This window comes from Hemitrygon akajei, chromosome 13 (genome assembly GCF_048418815.1).
Source record: "Hemitrygon akajei chromosome 13, sHemAka1.3, whole genome shotgun sequence".
In the NCBI taxonomy this organism is placed as follows: Eukaryota; Metazoa; Chordata; class Chondrichthyes; order Myliobatiformes; family Dasyatidae; genus Hemitrygon; species Hemitrygon akajei.
Window position 1 is genome coordinate 32,857,515 of NC_133136.1, and position 26,019 is coordinate 32,883,533.

Below are 26,019 nucleotides of genomic sequence, written 5' to 3' on the forward strand. Positions count from 1 at the left end.
AAAGACCATTACATTAGCAGCGAATCCTTTCCCCAGGGTGTCACACTTACAATGTCAGAGGAGGGATGTTTGCCGATGGTTGCACGATGCTCAGCAGTGGTCAAGGACTCTTCAGATAATAACCAAATGCAGCAGGGTCTGGACAATACCCAGGCCAGGGTCAATAGGTGGCAAATAGCATTTGTGACACATAAGTGCTAAGCACTAAGAATATCCAACAAAAGAAAATGCAGCAATTACTCCCTGACATTCAATGGCATAACCGTCACTGAAATCCCCACTATCCGTATCCCGAGGGTTACCACTGAGCAGAAATTGAACTGGAGTGGACATATACACATTGTTAATAATGAGAACAGTTTGGAGGATTGGAAGCCTGCAGCGAGTAACTCACCTCATAACTTCCCAAAGCCTTGAGTCTGGAGTGTGCTAGACTACTCTCACCGGCCTGGATGAGTACAGCTTTGATAACACTCGGGAAGCTCAATACCACATAGGAAATAGCAGCCCATTCACAAACATTCTTACTCCCGTACCTCCTTCCTGATGGCAGTAACGAGAAGAGGCACGAGTGAGGGTCCTTAGTAATGGATACCACCTTCTTGAGGCACTGCCTCTTGCAGATGTCCTGAATGGTAAGGAGTTTTGTGCCCATGATGGGGGTGGCTGAGTCCCTCTGCAGCCTCATGCACTCCTGTGCATTGGACCCTCTGTACCAGCCTGTGATGCAACCACGCCCTCCACCATTGAAACTTGTAAGAGTCTTTGGTGACATACCAAATCTCCTCAAACTTCTAATGAAGTGGAACAATTGGCTTGCTTTCTTCATGATTGCATCAATGTGTTGGACCCAGACAGATCCTTAGAGATGGTGACTCTGAGGAGCAAAGTTGCACACCCTTTCCACTGCTGAGCCCTCAATGTGTGTTCTACCAACTCCCCCTTCCTGAAGTCCACAATCAATTCCTTGGTCTTGCTGATATTGAGTATGTGGATGTTGCTGTGACACGAATGACAACCAATCTATCTTACTCCTGTATGCCACCTCGTCACCATTTGAGATGCTCCCAACAACAGTTAAGTCATCCACTGACTGCGGTTTCTTCATGAGGAAGTTGAGGAGGGAGGTACAGGTGCTCAGGTTTGGAAGCTTGGTGATTAGTAATGAGGGAATGCTGAGCTATAATCAGTGAACAGCAGCTTGACATGTGTTTTGCTATTCTCTAGGTGCTCCAAAGCCGACTGTAGAGCCAGTGAAATTATGTCTGTTGTAGATGTGTTGCTGTAGAAGGCAAATTCAGTTCCTTGCTCAGGCAGGTGTTAATTCTGGACATCACCAACCTCTCAAAGCACTTAATTACAATAGATAAGAGCACTACCAATTGTTAATCATTGAGGCAGCTTGCCTGTTTGAAGCAGGTGGGAACCTTAGACTGCAGCAGTTAGAGCTTGAAGATGGTCTTGAATACTCCTGCTAATTTGTTGGCACAGGCTTTCAGTACCCTACCAGGTACACCCTCAGAGCCAGCACCTTGTGTGGGTTCATCCTCTTGAAACCTCTATCAAATCTCCCCTCATTCTTCTACGCTCCAGGGAATAAAGTCCTAACCTATTCAACCTTTCTCTGTAACTCAGTTTCTCAAGTTTTTATATGTTTCTTTTCTTAAGTACATCCACTACCATTGTAGCTGCTTCATTTGCCACTGAATCATATAGTAGGACGAGCGCATGCCAATCCTATTACATTTAAGGTAGTACTATTGGCTAAGGGGTTAGCAGCGAGTTCACCATGAGTGGCGAATATAACTCGGAGTTCATCTCTGGTTTTCTGAGTGATCATGTTGTTTCCCATTCTCTTTGACATCTAACCAGAAGTGAAAAAAGAAACTGGAAATGCAGGAAATCATAAAGGGAAACAGAAAATACTGGAGAAAACTCAGCAGGTTAGGCAACATCAGAGGGGAAAAACACAGAGTTAATGTTTCAGGTAGAAGACCCATTGTCAGAATAGAGAAAGAGAGAAAATAAGTTAGTTTCATGTTACAGAGTAGGTAGGAGAGGAATGAATACTATAGAGGAAATATCTGAAATAGGGTGAGGCTAGAGCTGCCAAGGGGCTTCATTGTACAAGTCACAGAGATGCAACAACAGTCCTTTCATCTCATCACTTCCAACCTTCCAGGGACCAAAGTTCTTCCAGATGAAGAAGCAGTTCACCAATTTAGCCTCATATTAAATACTTCTGATTCACAGAGGTCTGTAATTCAACATGAGGGCGACAGTCACTTGTCCAGAACAATAATGTACTTGATTCCACATATTTGAAGGCTGTGTCTTTGCTTTGAATGAGCAGTACCTGCTGCTGTAATCAGATTATCGCCATCAAAGAGGTAAATGTTGAAACACACATCTGATTCCTCACTTGACAAGCCTTGTTAACTGCTTGAAGAGCTGTATTTGGCAAATAATTTAGTCATATTGTGACAAGACACTGCTGAACTTTGCATGTGGAAGCAGCCATTAGTGACTGATGGATCTCGCCCTACAATCACCAGTGGTAGTTACAATCTGTTTCAAAGGTGAATGATGTGCCTCAGAGGAACTGGAGGACCCCAAAGACAATGACCAGAGCCCTGCTTTCAATCCGGGCATAATTCTTGTGTTGGTCTTCACTGTTCAACACTGAGCTAATCACTGGGCCAATCCCATATGTTCAGGTATCCCATGTCCATCTGTATGCCCTATTTAGGTTACAAAGGTCAAGTAGTGAACTGATATAAAGACACTGCATGTAGAACTCCAGAGTCTTCTGCTGATTCTTTGCCAACATCATTTGGTACTTTCCTTCACTAAAGAGATTGTAATGTCAAAACACATTAGGCAGAAACTTTTCATTTGATCTTAACATTCCTAAAACTTAACATAATTCTATAACATTTCCAGGAGTCTTTACCTTTAATGAGGCTTTCTGTTGGTCAGGATTGACCATGGATGTTAAGTAGTAGCTGTCTAAGTGATATGCAGGCCTGGGCAGTATGATATGGAGAGCAAGCTCTTGATTACACTTTAATGCAGTCTTGATTTTATCCTTCACTTACTATAAACTTTGTTCATCTACCTAGAGAGTACATGCTTCTGAAAAAATGCACACGAGCTCTTTTTGCAGTAGATTTTTTGCATGACTTTATTACATAGACAACTGTCAGCCCTCTGTAACCCCCATTGGCCCAAAAAACCTTGCGAGCTGACTTGACTTGAAAGGGTAGTTTTGTATACCAATACAAGACATTATGTTTATATATCATTATGAATTGCTTTCTTCCTGTGACTGTATTCATTTGTGTACAAGCATATGAAATGTAGTTTTTGTCTTTTTAAAAATCACACCAACCGATTCTCTGTGTTGTTGGGAAAAAGCTACCTTTCATTCTGTGTACAACACCACACACAAAATGCTGGCAGAACTCTCAGGTCAAGATCCTGCTGAAGGGTCTCGGCCCGAAACGTCGACTATTCTATTTTCCATAGACGCTGCCTGGCTTGCAGAGTTCCTCCAGCATTTTGTGTGTGTTGCTTTTCTCTTGTTTGTGATTCAATTTCATTCTGCATAGTCTGATTGGTTCATCCTAATTTTATAAATGCCTCGCTGAATGACTCTATGGTCTACTTTCAGGATAATTCAATAATTACAGACAGATGTCACTAACAGACTATTTTTAAAATTTAACTGGCATTTTTTTCAACCTGTGTTTGAGTGTTGAATTGAATATAGTCTCGAGTAAGTGGGTTGAATTTCAGGTTGGATTCTGATGTAGGTCTTGGATAGGATCTTGAATAAGAAACCTGAATAACTTTCTGACAGGATATTCAGCTGTTGCGTTGAATTGAGATGTCCCTTGAGATTCACCTTGGAGTAGGTTACAACTTTGGCTCACATCGTACTATGTTCTATTTTTGCTTCATTGATTTTTTTTAGAATTTACAGCTGATTCTTGAGTTGGTCTCAGAGGTTGGGATAGCTGAAGAGAATTGAATAATTTTCTTCCAATACTTGACTGGACTCTCAAGTCCACACATGATTTTATCCATGGATATAGATTAAAAAATGCTACCTTCAAAGGGTGTGCATCTGAAATGTTGATTGTGGCAATCCCACTCAATGACTGTACATTGAATTACTGCATCTGTCTGCAATCTTAGAGATTCCCTATTGACCTTCAGTTCCCAAAAGCCCTTGGTTAGAATTATTCTTTGGGGCTTTAACTCTAAATAATTCCAAAATTCTGTTACCATCTTCATCTTACAAATTAAGTTGTACAGCTTCCTTGCACTGTGTCATTTCATTCTGGCAAGAAGGGAATCTTGTTGCCGCGAAAGAAAGACATTTAGCTGAAATTCAACACTTTACATCGTGGCATTTGTGGCAAACTCTGACATATCCTGGGCCAATGTCCTATGTGAATTACTTCAGCTTAATATCCTGCACACATTCCAGACCGAAGCAAACTACTATTTACTTGGAAGCTGTTGTTGAACTAAGTTTCTTGGCATTCTTCTGTGTCTCTCACAAACAATCAGTAGATCTGTTAATGGGATCTAACTTCCCAATAGTGATGTTTGGGGCTATTTCTGCCATTGTGGCCATAGCTTCTCACCAAAACAATCTCTCCTTTCTAATCCAGCAGTGCCTTAGTTGTTGCTTGATTTAACTGCATGATAAACAATGCCAGCTTCTCACTCTTTGTACATGCTGCAGAAGATATGTTTGTGTCTCTCAACTGCACACTTCTTCCTAAACCATTGTGTGACATGTCTTGTGTTTTTTTTCTCAACTTAAATTCTGTCTTTATTAAAACAGGATTTGAAGGGTTAGCATTGATACAAAAATTCAAGGCTGGTCACATAAATCCTTTTCCTGCTTGTACTGGATATATCCTGAGTGAATTATGCCACTGAAAGATTTTAAGATTTATTTAGTGATACAGCGCAGAGTAGGCCCCTCCAGCCCCAGTAACCCCACAGCCCCACAACCCCCATTAACCCTAATCCAATCCCAGGACAATTAACCTACTCAGCACATCTTTGGACTGTGGGAGAAAATCAGGGAAAGCCTACGCATTCCACAGGGAGGATGTATGAAGACTTCTTGGAGAATGACACCGGAAATGAACTCCAGAAAGCCTCGAGTTGTTATAGCGTCGCGCTAACTGCTACTCTCCTATAGTGCCACGACAGCTTAGGGTCCAATACTGCATCAAGCGACAAGTTTGTAAGCAAGACACTTTCCTTCAGCATTAAACATGGCAGAACTTCATAGTGAAGATACAACAATACAATTTTCTGAAGTGCCAAAACCCAATACTGTGACTATGTTCAAAATTTGAAGACAAAGCCGCATTGCTTGTTAGATGCACTTATCCATGAAAGTTGGGCAGGGTTTCGCAGGTGCAGGTTAGTTTGAAGTTCAGCTCTAGCATCTTTCCCAGCAGTTCCTTTTTGCTTATGATGCATTATGTGAGCATCTGTCTGCTTTCTGGTTACAGCAGACAAACCATCATCCTTTCTTTTCCTCTTATTTTGCTCACTTGTATCCTTTGCATTTTTTTTTTTGCCAAGTAAGTTCTTGTTGATTACCAGGGGTCATCTTTCACCCCTTCACCCCACTGCCAACTCTGCTCTACATACAACCCGGGTGCCAAGCTCGCCGCCAACCATTAAGAAATTGTTGTCTCTGTGGAGCCTACATTGAAGTCCTTGAGTTTTCTCATGATATAATCCATGGTTGTTATCATTGGAAAGAAGAAAGAATGTTACCAAAATTTTTCAAAGTTCAAAGTAAATTTATTATCAAGGTACAGTTGTGTCACCGTACACAACCCTGAGATTCTTAACTGTTTCCTGTGGCAGAGAATTCCACAGATTCACCACTCTCTGGGTGAAGAAGTTTTTCCTCATCTCAGTCCTAAAAGGCTTCCCCTTTACCCTTAAACTGTGACACCTCGTTCTGGACTTCCCCAACATTGGAAACAATCTCCCTGCATCTAGCCTGTCCAACCCCTTTAGAATTTTATACGTCTCAATAAGATCCCCCCTCAATCTTCTAAATTCCAGTGAGTATAAGCCTAGATGATCCAGTCTTTCTTCATATGAAAGTCCTGCCATCCCAAGAATCAATCTGGTGAACCTTCTCTGTACTCCCTCTACGGCAAGAATGTCTTTCCTCAGATTAGGGGACCAAAACTGCACACAATATTCTAGGTGCGGTCTCACCAAGGCCTTGACCAACTGCAGTAGAACCTCCCTGCTCCTGTACTCAAATCCTTTTGCTATGAATGCCAACATACCATTTGCCTTTTTCACCGCCTGCCTTACCTGCATGCCCACCTTCAATGACTGGTGTACAATGACACCCAGGTCTTGTTGCATCTCCCCTTTTCCTAATCGGCCACCGTTCAGATAATAATCTGTTTTCCTGTTCTTGCAACCAAAGTGGATAACCTCATATTTATCCACATTAAATTGCATCTGCCATGAATTTGCCCACTCACCTAACCTATCCAAGTCACCCTGCATCCTCTTAGCATCCTCCTCACAGCTAACACCGCCGCCCAGCTTCGTGTCATCGGCAAACTTGGAGATGCTGCATTTAATTCCCTCGTCTAAATCATTAATATATATTGTAAACAACTGGGGTCCCAGCACTGAGCTTGCGGTACCCCACTAGTCACTGCCTGCCATTCTGAAAAGGTCCCGTTTACTCCCACTCTTTGCTTCCTGTCTGCCAACTAATTCTCTATCCACATCAATACCATACCCCCAATACCATGTGCTTTAAGTTTGCCCACTAATCTCCTGTGTGGGACCTTGTCAAAAGCCTTTTGAAAATCTAAATATACCACATCCACTGGCTCTCCCCTATCCACTCTACTAGTTACATCTTCAAAATATTCTATAAGATTAGTCAGACATGATTTTCCTTTCACAAATCCATACTGACTTTGTCCGATGATTTCACCTCTTTCCAAATGTGCTGTTATCACATCTTTGATAACCGACTCTAGCTTTTTACCCCACCACCGATGTCCATTAGCCACCCTCCAATCCTCAGGAACTAATCCAGAATCTAAGGAGTTTTGAAAAATTATCACTAATGCATCCACTATTTCTTGGGCTACTTCCTTAAGCACTCTGGGATGCAGACCATCTGGCCCTGGGGATTTATCCGCCTTTAATCCCTTCAATTTACCTAACACCACTTCCTTACTAACATGTATTTCCCTCAGTTCCTCCATCTCACTAGACCCTTGGTCCCTTACTATTTCCGGAAGATTATTTATGTCCTCCTTAGTGAAGACAGAACCAAAGTAGTTATTCAATTGGTCTGCCATGTCTTTGTTCCCCATGATCAATTCACCTGTTTCTGACTGTAAAGGACCTACATTTGTCTTGACCAATCTTTTTCTTTTCACGTATCTATAAAAGCTTTTATAGTCAGTTTTTATGTTCCCTGCCAGCTTTCTCTCATAATCTTTTTTCCCTTTCCTAATTAAGCCCTTTGTCCGCCTCTGCTGGTCTCTGAATTTCTCCCAGTCCTCAGGTGTGCCGCTTTTTTTTTGCTAATTTATATGTTTCTTCTTTGGACTTGATACTATCCCTAATTTCCCTTGTCAGCCATGGGTGCACTACCTTCCCTGGTTTATTCTTTTGCCAAACTTGGATGAACAATTGTTGTAGTTCATCCATGCAATCTTTAAATGCTTGCCATTGCATATCTACCGTCAACCCTTTAAGTATCATTTGCCAGTCTATCTTAGCTAATTCACGTCTCATACCTTCAAAGTTACCCTTTTTTAAGTTCAGAACCTTTGTTTCTGAATTAACTATGTCACTCTCCATCTTAATGAAGAATTCCACCATATTATGGACACTTTTACCCAAGGGGCCTCACACGACAAGATTGCTAACTAACTCTTCCTCATTGCTCAATACCCAATCTAGAATGGCCTGTTCTCTAGTTGGTTCCTCGACATGTTGATTCAGAAAACCATCCCGCATACATTCCGAGAAATCCTCTTCCTCAGCACCCTTACCAATTTGGTTCACCCAATCTATATGTAGATTGATGTCACCCATTGTAACTACTGTTCCTTTATTGCACACATTTCTAATTTCCTGTTTAATGCCATCCCCAACCTCACTACTATTGTTAGGTGGCCTGTACACAACTCCCACCAGCATTTTCTGCCCCTTAGTGTTATACAGCTCTACCCATATCGATTCCACATCCTCCAGGCTAATGTCCTTCCTTTCTATTGCGTTAATCTCCTCTCTAACCAGCAATGCTACCCCACCTCCTTTTCTTTCCAGTCTATCCCTCCTGAATATTGAATATCCCTGCATGCTGAGCTCCCATCCTTGGTCACCCTGGAGCCATGTCTCTGTGATCCCAACTATATCATATTTATTAATAACTATCTGCACATTTAATTCATCCACCTTGTTACGAATGCTCCTCGCATTGACACACAAAGTCTTCAGGCTTGTTTTTACAACACCCTTAGCCCTTATACAATTATGTTGAAAAGTGGCTCTTTTTGCTTTTTGCCCTGGATTTGCCTGCCTGCCACTTTTACTTTTCACCTTACTACTTTTTGCTTCTACCCTCATTTTACACCCCTCTGTCTCTCTGCACTTGTTCCCATCCCCCTGCCACATTAGTTTAAATCCTCCTGAACAGCAGTAGCAAATACTCCCCCTAGGACATTGGTTCCAGTCCAGCCCAGGTGCAGACCGTCCTGTTTTATACCGGTCCCACCTCCCCCAGAACTGGTTCCAATGCCCCAGAAATTTGAATCCCTCCCCCTTGCACCATTTTTCAAGCCATGTATTCATCTGAAATATCCTCCTATTTCTACTCTGACTAGCACGGGGCACTGGTAGTAATCCAGAGATTATTACCTTTGTGGTCCTACTTTTTAGTTTATCTCCTAACTCCCTAAATTCACCTTGTAGGACCTCATCCCGTTTTTTACCTATATCATTTACCCATATATGGGAAGAATTTTCGTAAAAGCGAAAATCCTCTTTGTAATGCGAAAAGAGGTTACTAATGTAGGTCTTTTGTAAAAGCAAAGCAGCGTAAAGCGAACATTCGTAAAGCGGGGACACCTGTAATTAATTGTGATTGATTTTGTTTTTGCAGGACTTTAATGACCGCTGGAGTATGGCATATCCCCAGCTTTATGAACCTGGACAGCTTAATCTTTATTTCAGCAAATTAGAGTTTGTGAAATGCGTCATCCACGGAGTTTACAGTTCCCTTGTACTTTTCTTTATTCCCTATGGAGCCCTTGCTGAAGCAGTGAGAGATGATGGAAAGACCATTTCAGACTATCAGTCATTTGCTTTAATTGCTCAGACATGCTTGCTAGTGGCTGTTACTCTACAGGTGACAATATTTATTTATATTCTGTTTAATCTTATATATGCAGGATATCATTTCAAATATGTGTTTCATTAAGTCCTAATTACAGTACTAGCCACAAGTGAGAGACTGAAAGTTGCTGAGTTGTTCATATATTGTGGTTCTCTCAATGTTTTGCTCGGTGCTGATACTGCATGAAACCATACAGATTAGGAACCTTTTTGAAATGTATCATGTTTGCCCAGAGAAATTAAAATCCTCCCCCCATGCACTGTTTTCAGTATGACAATGGTTAATTTATGAGGTTATTAATTCTGAGGTTGAAGTTATTCATACATTGTACTTAATAGGGCATTTCAGGCCAGTGAAGAAAAAATTAGGATGAGAACCAAATCTGATATCTCCCACTTCTAACAATTCCTGAAATTAAATGTTGTGACGAATGTATCAAACAAATATTCAACCGTGCCTTAATTAACAGTTGACAAAATTGGTGTTACTTGTTCTTTCTACAACTTTTTTTGTTAGGGTAGTATGCTTGTAACTAGAAAGATTGGCAGATCCAGGTTTCCAGATCACTCTTACCCCTTTCCTTCATTTCATTAAAGTTTTCAGAGTTACGGCCACTATCCACAAAACACACACCCATAGAAACTTTCTCTTCTTGCCTGGCTTCAGTCGCAGAGATTAGGTCCAGTACTGCACTTTTCTCTTACTGGCACATGAAGCTCTCCAGGATGCACTTTAAAACCAATCTCCCTTGTAATTGCATTGATGGTCTTCTTATTCAATATTGCAATGGTCCTTCCTCATTTTCCTCTGGCTTATCATGCCTGAAGCTGCCTTTCCTCTTTCAACCATGTTTCTGTGATTGTAACAATTTGCCCTTCATGCATTCCTAACTGCTCTGCGTATGAAACTGACAGAATTTTTCTAAATCTGACTGTACTTCCCTCCTAACTGTACACCTGCTCTGTGCCAATTAGAGGATATCAGCTATTAAGATTTGGTGACTGGAGGGTGGGTTGTTAAGAGTCAGGACTTTAGTTATCAAATTCACAAAATGTTTCTCTAACTCTTGTATTTTGGGGAGGCTCCGTTTTTATTTATTTGAGTTGTAAACCTAGAATGTTTTTTTTTTAAATCTGGGCTTTCTGGGACTAGCGTACATTCATTTTAATTACCTTGTTTTTGCTTATTGTTATAAAATTTAATTGTATCAGCTAATATGCAATTGAATATCTTTACGTAAGCTGCTTTAAGTTTACTATTGTAAAACAAAGGCTAGATTCACAAATGTTTGTTTAATGATGAATAACTCTGATGTTAAATTTCTTGCTGCTTGTTAACAGGTTGCACTGGACACAGTTTACTGGACAGCAATCAATCACTTTTTTGTCTGGGGTAGTCTAGCAGTCTATTTTGCAATAACATTTACAATGTACAGCAATGGCATGTATCTGATGTTCCCAAATTCATTTCCATTTATAGGTACGTATTTTAACGCAGAGATTATATACAGTATTAATTTTTGGATTTCCTATTAAAGTACTTTACTGATATTTAATGCTAGAGATGTCTTTTAAAAAAAATAAAATCACTTCATTTGACTGATGCATTAAGATTTAGTGAGTGGAAGGTGGGTTTGTCAAGAGTCAGTGGGTTAGTCGCCAAATTCACAACATGTTTCTCTAATCCTATAGGATATTCAAGGATGAGCTGTTAAGTTGCAAATACATCAGCGAATAGGTGTAGGCATTTAGCCCCTAGCGTCTGTCATTTAAATGATGATAGCACAGGCCTCATTTCCTCTTCTGTATTAAGTCCCTATAGCCCTGAACTCCCTGATCTTTCAAAAATGTATTTATTTCCTCTTCAAATACCTGCAGTGATCCAACCTCCAAAACATGTTGGAGGAGACCCCAAGGTTACTGGGATGTCTGAAGCACAGTTTCAGCAGTCTTACAGGTTACTCAAGGATCAATTCAGACCTCCTTTATCCTCCATTAACACCTGTTGGCTCAGATATCGTGACGGAGGAGAGATGGACATCCCAGAGACACACTCCAATTTTAGGGAGCAATAACACCAGTCCTCACTGGGTAAGGAACACTGGTGACAAGGAGTCAATGATAGAAGGAAAGTGACCTCTTTTCCCGAGAGCTTGAAAGGATTAAAATTCAATGGAAAATCTGCAGAAATGCAACTACTGCAGCAGCACCTCTGCCATGATTATTCTCAAAATCAGCCCTCTACTCTACTTGCTGTACTTTCACGGCCAGACTATGCTCCAACTCCACTCAAACACACCACCGTCAAATGTCAAAAACAGGAAGGTGATAGACAGCCTGGTGACATGGTGTCATGGCAACATCCTTTTCCTCAACGTCAGCAAAACAAAAGCACATGCTCCTGTTTATCAACTTTCACTGAAGTTATTAATATTAACAGACAAAGAATTCTTTATTGCACAATTTCAGATATAACACAGCATTTTTGTTTTGTCCAGGAACTGCAAGGAATGCCTTGAATGAACCTCTGGTCTGGTTGACTATTTTCTTAACAGCAGTAATGTGTGTCTTGCCAGTAATTCTTTTGCGATACCTCTTTACTGAACTGAAACCCACTTTCAGCAATAAAGTAAGTACTCAATGGATTAATTTATTTACTTACTTATTGAGATACAGCATGATGTAGGCCCTTCCAGCCTTTTGAGCGATGCTGCCCAGCAATCCCCCAAATTAATCCTAGTCTAAATACTGGACAATTAAAATGACCTACATCTTTGAACTATGGGAGGAAACCGGAGCACCCAGAGGAAACCCACACAGTTACGGGGAAAAAGTACAAACTCCTTACAGGCAGTGGTGGGAATTGAACCTGCATCACCTGTACTGTAAAGCATGGTACTAACCACTACACTACCGTGCCACCCCCTCTATGTTAATAGAATGAATGTATCTGATGTGAAATATATTTTTTATACAAACATTTGTATTTTATAAATTTATTACTTGTACTATTTTGAAATCATCAACAAAAGTGAGCTATAATAGAGCCACTATTTAACAATATGCTGCAAAATACAACATTGTATTTTGTAGCAAGTATACAGAATTTACTTTTAGAGTTAATAGAGCAATGGTTTGATCACAGAACAAAAAGAAAGTGCTTCTAATGCTGGACCTGAAATTTTATATTTAAATATTTATTGAGACCACTCAATATCATGCACTTAATTTTCAAAGTTATGAGAAGCATGGTGTTGAGGAACATATAACCAATTTCTACAGCTAGATTTAGAAACACAGAGAACATGGCAGTTCCATCTGAGGCTCAGGTGTTACATCCATTAAAAGACTGTCAAATAATTTAAAATAATTAATGTTCTTTACATACATGAAGTTAAAACATTTGGAAAAATAAGTCCAGACAAATTTAGATAATGCTTTTAACATCATGTGGTCTGAGTGCCAGACTCATTTTAAAATTACATTTTAGATAGAAATGATTAAAGGAGAATTAGTTGAGAAGAAACCTAATGTAAAAAAACAGAAAACTTTTGGGTATTCATTGGTGTTATATTTACAAAAAAACATAAAGAATATTTATGTAGATTGGTTAACTTTGAGTAAACTGACATGTGCAGTCAGTTATTTAAATATAACCTAGCACTGATGAGGAAGGTGATGGAGCTCAAGGCCTTGAAACATACTTGCCTAAAAAGTACTTTTTTTGACTTGGGAACCTTCAATGTTTGTTTGATTTGAGTATTAGTGAATAAGGAGCTGTTCTGCAAAGCACCAACCAGAAAGAAAAACACAAATAAAATGAATCACACACTTATAGATGATCTTTACAAATCTTTACAATGCCTTCTTTTCGATTGTTATTCAGAATTAGTACTAATTATATCAAAACTCACTGTTCAGGTTCTGTAAAGATTTCCTACATGGAAACTTACTTCTGCCCTCTGACCCAAATGCCTTGTCCTTATCCTACAGCTGATGCCTTTTCATTAACACAATATTGTTCAGCTTGATCGAATATTTTCATTCTGTTCCCTATACATTATTCATGGGCGTACAGTGTGCCTGTATAATCATGGAGTGGATCAGCGAGTTGCAGAGATTTCTGACATGTGGAGCCCCACAGACTTTACATCACTCAATTTAAGTGAATGGGCATAGGGAGGATGCAACAGCAATGGTACAGAGGGGAAGGCAGGGCATATAACAGGGTTATAGAATTGTGCAGCAAGGAAACAGGTTTTTGCCAAATTTTACCTATTTAATTCATCTACACTAATCCCATTTGCTACAGTAGGACCTCCTACTGGTGACTTGCCTATTTAAGTATATTCCAAATGCCTCTCAAAGATAGTAATTGCATCTGAATTCACCACCTGCTCTAGCAGCACATTCCAGTTATCAACCATGCACTGTATTAAAAAAAAAGTGCCCCTCAAGTGCCCTTTAAAACCCCTTCCTCTTACCTAAACCCATGCCCTCTTGTTTTCAATTGCCCTACCATGGCAAAAAGATTTTGACTATCTACCCAATCTATTCCTCTCATGATCTTGTATACATCGATCAGCCTCATTTGTTGCAGGAAAAGACAAGCCTGGTCTATCCAATCTATCCGCAGAGCTAAAGTCCTCTTATTCAGCCAACATCACTTTGAAATTGTAAGGGTTATTTTCCACCAAACTTTCCAAGTGATTTGTGCCCTGCTGTAGCCTTAAATAACCTTGCTATCCTCCTCTGCTTTCCACATTGACAAACTTAATGTCAGCTGCAAAATTATAACCAGTGGTTAAAATGATGAAATATGATTCATATCTCAAACAGTAAAGGCTCCAACGTCATTAGCCTTTGCTTCCTATTAACAACAAACTCTGGATTCAGTTAACCAGGCTGCCTTGGATCCCATGTAACTCACTGATTACACAGAACAAGCATCTGGTTTGCTAAACAGTATAGACGTAGGCTGATGATGTTAGGGAGGGAGCACCACTGGGAGTAGAGGAACAGCTGACTCCTAGATAACACAGTGCTTAACCATTTAGCACCTGACTCAGCTTTGCCCAAGTTCCTATCTACCAACTGCCTGTTACGTCGCTGGCGTTTAGGACAGCATTGGAGGTCCTTTGTCACTGGTGGTGTACAGGGCTTCCTTCGTCATGTCAGTAGCTCGGTTTTCACTACTGTCAGTCATGCAAGTCCCAGGTGGAGACTCAGGAATACCACCACACTCAGATGTAGAAGGATTCATCATTGCTGTTTCCATAACAGTTTTGTTTTACCAGAGCAGAGCCTCTGAACCTGGAGGACAGATGGATCACTCTTAGTCTGGCCTCTACCCTTTGACCTATTTGGTATGAGTGACTCTACCAAGAGCCAAAGCATAAAGCTTCAGCCAACACGGCTCTCTAGGTCACAGAGGCATGCAAACTCCCAGACCTAACAAAAAGATTGCCGTCCTCTTGGAGGGATGTTAAGTTCAGTGAAATTTTAAAAAAATATTCAGGATAAATAACAATTACTGAAGCTGGATGCACTCTTGATATTTCAAGATTCAAAAACTTTATTGTCATTCTAACCGTACATCAGCTCTGCAGGGCAGAATGAGACAGCATTTCCCAGGAGCAGTGCAATCATAACATAACAAATGCAACACTAAATAATAAACATAACAATAAATAATAAAACACAACAGCCACATGTCAGTTAAAAACAAGTTATAAGCGTCCAGTGCAAGTTAAAAGTGTCCAAAGCAGAGTCAGGTAGAGCAGCTATTTAGCAGTCTGACTGCCTGTGGGAGGAAGCTGTTTAGTAGCCTTGTGGTTTTAGTTTTGATGCTCCTGTAACGTTTACCTGATGGCAGAAGAACAAACAGTTCATGGAGAGGGTGTGAGGGGTCTTTAATGATGTACCGTGTCTTCTGGACGCATCGACTCTGAAAGGGGTCTTGGACAGAAGGTAGGGAGACCCCAATAACCTTCTCTGCTCCCCTAACCACCCTCTGCAAGGCTTTTTTGTCAGCAGCACTGCAGCTGGAGTACCAGGTTGTGATGTAAAAGGTCAGCACACTCTCAACCACGCCTCTGTAGAATGTAGTTAAGATGTTAGTGGAGAGTGATGCTTGTTTAAGCTTCCTTCAGCAAGTGCAATCTCTGCTGGGCTCGTTTCACAATCCCAGTGGTGTTCCTGGACCAGGTGAGATTGTCCGAGATCTGCACCCCAAGGAACTTGATGTTTTCCACTCTCTCCACTGTGGAGCCACTGATGCTGAGGGGTGTGTGCTCAGGCTGAGACCATTTGGGAATGCTGACAGCATTATGAGTTTCAGTGAGATGGTTATATTAAGATATAGGCAGCAGTGGTTGGGTGACCAATAGGAAAGGCAAAGGAACATAGGGATTGAGACATAAATTTCAGAGGTGTACAAGATCTTGAGGGTATGGATAATATGAATGTATATAGTTTTTTCATGTTTTCTTCAAAGAAAGGAAATATTTTAAAAAATATACTGTAACAACATTCAAAATGCATTTAGACAACAGACAATATACAATAGGTGCTGGAGTAGGCCATTTGGCCCTTCGAGCCAGCACCGCCATTCACTGTGAGCATGGCTAATCATCCACAATTAGTACCCCATTCCTGCCTTCTCCCCATATCCCTCAATTCTGCTATCTTTAAGAGCTCTATCTAACTCTTTCTTGAAAGCATCCAGAGAATTGGCCTCCACTGCCTTCTGAGGCAGAGCATTCCACAGATCCACAACTCTCTGGGTGAAAAAGTTTTTCCTCAACTCTGTTCTAAATGGCCTACCCCTTATTCTTAAACTGTGGCCTCTGGTTCTGGACTCCCCCAACATTGGGAACATGTTTCCTGCCTCTAGTGTGTCCAATCCCTTAATAATCTTATATGTTTCAATCAGATCCCCTCTCATCCTTATAAATTGCAGTGCATACAAGCCCAGTCGCTCCAATCTTTCAACATACAACAGTCCTGCCATCCTGGGAATTAACCTCGTGAACCTACGCTGCACTCCCTCAATAGCAAGAATGTACTTTCTCAAGTTTGGAGACCAAAACTGAACACAATACTCCAGGTGTGGTCTCACCAGGGCCCTGTACAACTGCAGAAGGACCTCTTTGCTCCTATACTCAACTCCCCTTGTTATGAAGGCCAACATGCCATTAGCTTTCTTCACTGCATGCTGTACCTGCATGCTTACTTTCAGTGACTGATGAACAAGGACACCTAGATCTCATTGTACTTCCCCTTTTCCTAACTTGATACCATTCAGTTAGTAATCTGCCTTCCTGTTCTTGCCCCCAAAGTGGATAACCTCACATTTATCCACATTAAACTGCATCTGCCCACTCACACAACCTGTCCAAGTCACCTTGCATTCTCATAACATCCTCCTCACATTTCACACTGCCACCCAGCTTTGTGTCATCTGCAAATTTGCTAATGTTACTTTTAATCCTTTCATCTAAATCATTAATGTATATTGTAAATAGCTGCGGTCCCAGCACCGAGCCTCGTGGTATCCCACTAGTCACTGCCTGCCATTCTGAAAGGGACCCGTTAATCCTTACTCTTTGTTTCCTGTCTGCCAACCAATTTTCTATCCATGTCAGTACCCTACCCCCAATACCACGTGCTCGAATTTTGCCCACTAATCTTATATGTGGGACCTTATCAAAGGCTTTCTGAAAGTCCAGGTACACTACATCCTCTGGCTCTTCCTTGTCCATTTTCATAGTTACATCCTCAAAAAATTCCAGAAGATTAGTCAAGCATGATTTCCCCTTCTTAAATCCATGCTGACTCGGACCGATCCTGTTACTGCTATCCAAATGTGCCACTATTTCATTTTTTATAATTGACTCCAGCATCTTCCCCACCACTGATTAGATGAGTACATGAGAGGGGTTAGGAGGGGATCTGTGGGACATGATCAAATGGACCGAGCTTTTTCAGCACCATGGTCAGCACAGGTAAGTTGGCAAAGGACCTGTTTTATGCTGTATTTCTTCATGACTGTAATTACTTTGAATGGGACATGACAAAGCCTTTAATATCTGAACAATCATTATTAAATTGCCTGGTCACCCAAGTGAGAATAAACTCAGTTGTTTTCTATGAATTACTAATAGCACTATAGTTGGCACAAAAAGCAAGGTGAAGATGAGACCTGTACAGTTGGGATGGTTTGCACCTAAACTGGAGGGGGACTAATATCCTTGTGGGAAGCTTTGCTAGTGCTACATAGGGGTGTTTGAATTAGAGTTGTAGGGGGATGGAAACCAGAGCACCAGAGCAGATAGTGGAGTGGTTATGGAGAATAATGCTGTTAAGTCTACAGACAAAGTCAGGAATCAAAAGATTGAGCTTGGTGGGACTAACGTTCTGAGTTGTGTATACCTCAATGCAAGGGGTACTGTAGGAAAGGTGCATGAGCTTAGGGCATGGACCAACATGTGACGTTGAATTATACATTGTAGACATTAGTGAGACTAGCTTGCAGGAGTGGCAGGACTGACAGTTCAATGTTCTGAGATTCTGTTTTAGACATGCTAGTGGGAGGGATTAAAGGGGGAGGGGTGGCATTACTGGACAGGGAAGTGTCACTGCAGTGCTCATACAAGATAGGCTGGAGAGTGGATCTAGTGACACTGTATTGATTGAACAGAGGAATAAGAAAGGAATGTCCACATTAATGGGATTATTTTAGAGACCATGGGATTTGGAGGAGCAAATCTGTAGAGAAATCACAAACTGTTCCAAGAAATATATGTTCCTGCAATAGTGCTCCATAAATATGTGCACAATGGTGGGGAGGGCTTTACCCATGATGGACTGGACCATATCCACTACTTTTTGTAGGCTTTTCTGTACAAGAGCATTGGTGTTTCCCTATAAGGCTGTCATCCAACCGATCAATATACTCTCTATCACACATCCATAGATGTTTGTTAAACTTTAGATGACCAGTTTTAGATGAATCTTCGCAAACTTCTAAGAAAGTAGAGGCATTTCTTCATAATGGCACTTATTTGCCGGACCCAGGCCAGATCCTCTGAAATGATAACATCGAGGAATTTAAAGCTGCTGACTTTCTCCACCTCTGGTCTCCCAAAGAGAACTGGCTCATGGACCTACAGTTACCTCTTTCTGAAGTCAATAATCAGTTCCTTGGCCTTGCTGACATTCAGTGAGGTTGTTGCTTTGGCACCACTCAGTCCGATTTTCAATCTCCATCCTAAATGCTAACTTGTCACCACCTTTGATTTGTCCATTGACAGTGATATTGTTGGCAAACTTAAATATGGTGTTGAAGCTATGCTTAGCCTTTTGCTAATCTGAACTAACTTAGGTCTGCAGTAATCGAAGATCCAGTTGTTCTAGGACGTATTGAGGCCAAGGACTGGAAGCTTTTTGATTAGTTTTGAGAGGATGATAGTATTGAATGCTGAGCTGTAGTCAGTGATGTATGTATCTCCACTGTCCAGATGTTCCAGGATTGAGTGAAGATCCAATGAAAAGACAACTTCTGTTGACCTGTTATGATAGGAGGCAACTTGGAGAGGATCCAAGTCGCTTGTCTACAAGGACTTCAGTAATGCATTTGACAATGTCCCACATGGGAGGTTGGTAGGGAAGTTTCAGACACTTGGCATTCAAGATGAGGTAGAATATTGGATTATACATTGGCTTTGTGGGTGAAGCCAGAGACTGGTAGTAGATGGTTGTCTCTCTGACTGGAGACTGTGACTAGTGGGGTGCCACAGGGATTGGTGCTAAGTTCACTGCTGTTTTCATCTATATCTACAATCTGAATGATAATGTGATAAACTGGATCAGCAAACTTGCGGAAGACTATCAAAGCTTGCACCAGGATCTAGACCAGCTGGAAAAGTGGGCCGAGAAATGGAAGATGGAATTTTAATGCACAAAAATGTGAAGTGATGCCCTTTGGGAGGCCAAACCAGGTTAGGACTTATGAGGGGTGATTGATAAGTTTGTGGCCTAAGGTAGAAAGAGTCAATTTTAGAAAACCTAGCACATTGATTTTTCAACATATTCCCCTCCTACATTTACACACTTAGTCCAGCGGTAGTGGAGCATATGGATCTTGGACCTCCAGAAAGTGTCCACAAATGTGTAATTGATAAGTTTGTGGCTTAAGGTAGAAGGAGATGAGTTACACAGCTCTCGTTACATGCACATGCAGGTCAACTCTTTGAGTGATTATGCAAAAAGTTTGAAGTTAATAACTCATCTCCTTCTACCTTAGGCCACAAACTTATCAATCACTCCTGATGAGTTATTAACTTCAAACTTTCTGCATAATCACTCAAAGAGTTGAACTGCATGTGCATGTAACGAGAGCTGTATAACTCATCTCCTTCTACTTTAGGCCACAAACTTATCAATCACCCCTGCTGTGGACACTCTCTGGAGGTCCAAGATCCGTATGCTCCACGACCGCTGGACTAAGTGTGTAAATGTAGGAGGGGACTATGTTGAAAAATAAATGTGCTAGGTTTTCTAAAAGTGACTCCTTCTACCTTAGGCTACGAACCTATCAATCACCCCTCGTACACAGTGAGCAGCTGGGCACTGAGGAGTGTGGTAGAACAGAGGGACTGGGAATACAGGTCCATAATTCCCTGAAGGTGGCATCAAAGGTTGACAGGGTTGTAAAGAGAGCTTTTGGCACATTGGCATTCATAAATCAAAGTACTGAGTACAGGAGATGCGACGTTATATTACAGTAGTATAGGACATCAGTGATTTGGAGTGTTGTGCCCAGTTCTGGTCACCTACCTACAGGAGAAATACCAATAATATTGAAAGAGTGCCCAGAAAATTTAACAGGATGCCACCAGGACTTAAGGACCTGAGGTATAGGGAAAGTACAGAATGTAGTCAAGTTTATTACCATATTTAAATGACTAACATATTCACACCATAGAACTCTTGTTAATCTCATCTCTCTTAAAGCTAGAAGTCATTGGTCCTTGTTCATGCCCTCTTGTTAATTTATGATATTAACATGATCCCACTCTTGTCATTTGTGGAAATTTACTGAACATCTTTCTTTACAGCTACAACAACAAATTAGGCAAATGAAGCTGCTTCCACCGAAACAAATTACTACACCAGTGAGAAGGCCCAGTTCACGTCGCTCTGCATATGCGTTTTCTCATCAGCGGGGTTTTGGTGCACTGATTACTTCAGGGAGGAATATGCCAATAAAATCTAGGAATTTTAATCCTTCAAAGGCTGGCACATCATCACAAGGTGATAAAGAGAAACATTCAAAGCTTGATAGGCCTGGGAGATGACCATTCTTAGAGAAGAAATTTGGTATTTGTACGTACTGCAATAATGTGCTGACTGCATAAATATTTTTTTTACGAGAATTGTAAAGGATTTTGTGTAACTTTCACATAATTCTTATTCAACAGCACAGACTAAACAAATCAGAAGCTGATTGATATTTCAGCGGTTTACCTGTTCCTCTCTCTTGAAAATATCCTAATTCAAAGAGACTTTTTGACTTGAAGTATTGAAACCAAAAGATTTACCAGCAAGAATGTAGTGTTACCCACAACGAGACATGTTTTTAAATGAGTTTGGTTTTCTGCCAGAACCTACAAATTCTCAGTCTTTTTAATTAAAATTTTTAAGTTCTACAGAGATGGAGCCACATTAATATTTGCAGCAATTAAACCTAATTCACTGAAAATTTCTCATTTTCAGTGAATTCAAGCATCACCTATTCTGGAATCAGATAAATTTATTTTTTGAACTAATTCATTTGAGGAAATTCTGGTTTTGTAAAAAAAAATATCTATAGCATTGTCCGTCGAAAAGATGGTTGTCTATTCCAAGGAAAATTGAACTGTTTCTTTTATTTGTTGGAAACTGGAATGTATTAGAAATTGGAAACTACACTTTATAAATAAGAAGATAAATTGGACACAAGATGCACTGTTGTGATCCATGCTAATTCTGCAGGTACCTTTGCCAATTTTAAGATGAGCTTTTAAATGGAAGTTCAAGCACATCAGAAACATTGTGAATGTACTGAGAATGCAGTGAGATGAGAAACTATATCAAGCTGAAAAAAACCCATTAAATTAGTGCTGCATAATGTTTGTTAATGTCAGTTTTCCCCAACAACAAAATTTCATTTTTCAAGCGTCTCCAAGACATTGTTCATTTTCAATAAGGCATGGCACATTCTGTGCACACGATAGCATTGTGTTCAACAGACTCGCCATTGGGAAACTTCTGTAAGAACATTGTTGAGCTGAGAATCACAGAGCTTCAAGACAGAATCGAGATGGGGTGGGTAGTAGAGGCAAAATTGAGAGTGAGTTGTAAAGATAAAGGTTATCAGTGAAAGAAATGGTCAGAGTCAGTTTGAGATAGATACTGTATTGTAGATGGAGTCTGGTTCAGTCAGATAGACAATTGGAAATAGTATCTGGGGAATGTAATTGGGTGGAATCAGAGGAGCAAATATTAGGGGGGACTGATCAGAGGGATAAGAGACAATAAAGACCCTTATTCATCATCAGAAACTGTCAGGTTGATTTTGCCATTTAATAAAATGCAATAAGATAGATTCAATAGTTTACATTGTACAAGAATATCACAGAAGTATGAAAACAAAATTTGAAGGAAGTAGACTCCTCTTCGTGACATTTGAAAAATAAACATAGGCATATAATACATTATGTATGATGATTTGTTAATTTAGTGCCAAAGGATGGAAACCATTCAAAACATACCATGCTTTAAATGGTGGACTGAAAACCATGCAATAATTTTTTGAAATATAATTATTGAATTGAAAATACAATGTGTCATTTATAATACAGTACAAATGTTTAGTTTATAATGTGACTGATGCACCATCAATAACTCTTGGAGACGTGAGATGAGATAGAGGCTTTTATTGGCTGGAAGAAAGAACAAGCAGCAATTGACCACCACACTGCATCCTGGAGACTGAGACCGGGGCGGTGTCTCCAATCGCCTTTATACCAGGGTCCGTGGGAGGAGCCACAGGAGCAGTCAGCCCGGAGGGGGGGGGGGGGGGGTGTCCAGACAGGTATATGTAGTTCACCACAGTGACTTAAAATATTTTGCTTTGAACTCAAGATATTTCTAATGTCCAGTTGTAATATCTTTTTAATTTTTGCATAATCCTGGCAGAGTTATTAGCTGAAATCCATTATTATTCCCTCATCTCTTCATGTTGACTGTAGGGAGAAAACAATGAAATAATATAAGTATGGTCCATCCGAAGCACCATTACAAATGATAAAATTCTATTACAGCTAAAAATATGATTGGGGAATAAGTACACTAAAATCTTTGCCATGTATTAATTGTGATCTAATGTATGTTTACTAAGCTAAGTCCTTCCACCTTCAGCATGAAGTCCATGTAGTCTTGCAAACCTAGCTGATTGATCAGTCAACATTTATAGACTATGATGGTAGTTAACATAGATCTATCATTATGGTTATTGTTATGTGCAAGCCTTGGTCCTCCATTTTTCATACTTAAGCTTCACTTCCTGCTGCCTGACTGGAATTTTAATAATATTGCCATATTTTTCTAGGGTGTACCAACAGAAGTTTCAGGAAGCATTTATTAGGTCAGGCACATTCAAGTGGAAAGAACAGATAATTTGTCATTTTATTTGCAGTCACTTCATCTTGATAGTTTTCAGAGTCACACGAGCTATAAATTTATCCATTGTAACCACTGAAGATATCAGTTCTGCATCATTTCTACTTTATTATTTTGAAACAGTTATCCATTTATCAGTGGACCAGGTGAGAATGTGGAATATTAGAAACTCAGCATTTAGGGAAATGAGTAGGTCGCATTTGAGACAGGGAAAAAATACATCATGGAAAAAAAGAGTTAATAATTAATTTAAATCAAAATGTATGAATGTATGCAAAAGGAATGGAGTTATTTCTGATTGTAGAACATATCACCAGGAACTTATTTAATCTTACTGTGTGTATAAGTAAATGTACATCTTTGTTGGGGAAAAATGCCTCACTTTACATTTAGTTTTACCAATATTTTAGCACCCCTCGTGTTTTTGTCTTCAATGTGAAGATGTTTGTCTTTAAAAGGAATGGAAACTCATCTTGGAATGTACAAAGAACGCATCCAAACATTGAGTGGGTTTACCAAGATTTCACTTGCTCAAAGACTGAGTTACTTCTGCAACTCATTTTACCACACCTTTTGATTATACATGATGCAGTCGCAGCATTTGATTATACATTATGCAATGTATTCCTTGGCAGAAGACATATGAAAACATTTATATTAGTTTCAGGCAAAATATATTTTCATTGGCTATTGTTATATTTGACTAATGATCTAGGAATTAGACAAGCAATGATGGTTAGGGAAATAATTATTAGGTCTATCCTTTCAAAAACTTAATTGGACTCATTGTCAACAGAAAAAAATCCACTGTAATATTAGTGGATAATGATGAGAAGGCATACTGTATTTATAAGATTGATGTCAAGTTTGTTGTAGCTCAGTCTGGAAAACATTTTGGATTGCTTGATAAGAATATATTAAATTCACCCTGTTCTATGATAATTGGCATTGTATCATGAATCCAAGATTATATCATTGAAAACTTCATTGTAAGTATTGGGGATGAATTCACCATGAGCTTCCCCTTAAAGTACCAATAAATAGGGATGCCTGCATGTTAATGCATAAGTGTATTTTGATGTCTCATTCTGGTTTTCCTCAAATTTTCCATTAAAAAAACAAATACTTGTTTCTAAGGAAAAACATAAGACTTTATTTTCACCTCTGCTGTACTCACACATTTCCAAGTTTTTTAGCTGGAGTAAGTTTAGCAGCTGGGACCTGAAGACAACCAATCATTTTAGTCAAACAACTGAGTGTCATCCAAAACAAAAAAAGTGACAGAAAAACAGTATAATTTAGAACAAAGATGCTCCAAAAATTTCTGTTTCAGAATCAGTCATGTTTAATATCACTGGCCTACGATGAGAAATTTGATGTTTTATGGCAGCAGTACATTGTAATACATAATTTTTAAAATATATAAATTCCAATAAGTATATATTTTAAAAAATTAAATTGCATAATTAATGCAACAAGAGAGGAAAAAATAGTGAGGTAGTGTACAAGGATTCATTGTCCATTAAGAAATCTGATGATGGAATATAAGTGGCTGTTTCTGAAACATTGAGTATGTGTCTTCAGGTTCCTCTACCTCCTCCTTGATGGTAGCAATGAGAAGAGGGCATGACTTGGGGGATGGGGGTTCTTAACAATAGATGCTAACTTTTTGAGGTTTCGCCCTTTGAGGGTGTCCTTGATGCCGGGGAAGCTAGTGTCCATGAGGGAGCTGGCTGAGTTGACCAATCTGTGAACTTTTGATACACAAGCTGCTTCTGGAGAGCTTTAATTCTGCACATTTTTGCATAAACCTTTAATAAATTCACAATATGTACCAAAACAATGATTTGATTTCTTGAGCAATTTGTTTTATTGTTTTTATGTGTATGTATTCAAAACATTTATGAATTCTAATTAGTTAAAAATGAAAATGCCATGTGATGTGACAGATTATGGGGATACACTATAATTCGATTGCATATTAGTTCATCATGTCAAAGACATTTCTTGCTCTATTTCTTATTTGAATAATAACAAATTTATGCAAAATATTTCATTTTGATTAAAATAAGATGTGTTATTAAATATATTTACAATAAAAGTTGCTTTATATTTTGTACATGCGAACTGACTGCCAAAGATGGTAAATGTCCTGTATGTGTATTTTCGTATTTCAATAAATCCTTCACAATCACCAAAACATTTTTCTGTTGTTGTGTACATTTATGCACTGTCTTGTATACAAGTATAGGCATATAGTGGTTTTCTTTATTATTCTTTTCTTTATTTTCTAGATTTTGCTACAGCTTGTTTAGGAACAGGGGTAGGCTATGTAGATCACTCAGGTTATTTTCCCACTCGTTGAGATTGTGAATGATCTGTGAACTAACTCAGTTTTACTGTGCCGACATCCCTTAATGCCTTCGCTTTGGAAATCAACAAAATCTGTTGAACTTTTAAAATAAATTCTAAGAACGCAGAACAATTGTAATTAAAGTTCTTAACTTCAAGCCTGGCAATGATTTTCAGGTGAGCCATCTTCTTAGGCCTCCAAACCTAAGAAATAGTTTAACTATAATCCCCTGCCCACCCCCACAGTTCTTCAGAATTTAAGGAATTCAGTGTTTTTAGGTAATATGTCCTCACAATTAGATTACTAAGAAAACTGATGAAGGCAGGATAGCAGATGGTGTCTATGATGGTCAAGCAGGATAAGCAGGCCCAGAAATTAAGGCACATGAAATCAAAAGTAAATTCGCTGATTGGATACAAAATTGCCTTGGTGATAGTAGGCAGAGTTTAGTGGTGGGACAATGTATTTCTGGTTGGTAGATGTGACCAGTGCTGTAGTGCAGGGAT

At 39.6% G+C, this 26,019-nt stretch overlaps 1 protein-coding gene across 1 annotated transcript in view; it reads left to right on the forward strand.

Annotated features, from left to right (window-relative positions):
* atp8b5b (ATPase phospholipid transporting 8B5b) overlaps positions 1 to 22,522 on the forward strand; it is a 145,105-nt gene extending 122,583 nt beyond the window's left edge. The window contains exons 25-28 of the mRNA XM_073064367.1: positions 9,203 to 9,448; positions 10,777 to 10,915; positions 11,934 to 12,064; positions 20,556 to 22,522. Of these exons, the coding sequence (XP_072920468.1) occupies positions 9,203 to 9,448; positions 10,777 to 10,915; positions 11,934 to 12,064; positions 20,556 to 20,795 (756 nt within the window). The 3' untranslated portion in view covers positions 20,796 to 22,522. The remainder of the gene's footprint in view (positions 1 to 9,202; positions 9,449 to 10,776; positions 10,916 to 11,933; positions 12,065 to 20,555) is intronic.
* The last annotated feature ends 3,497 nt before the right edge of the window (positions 22,523 to 26,019 follow it).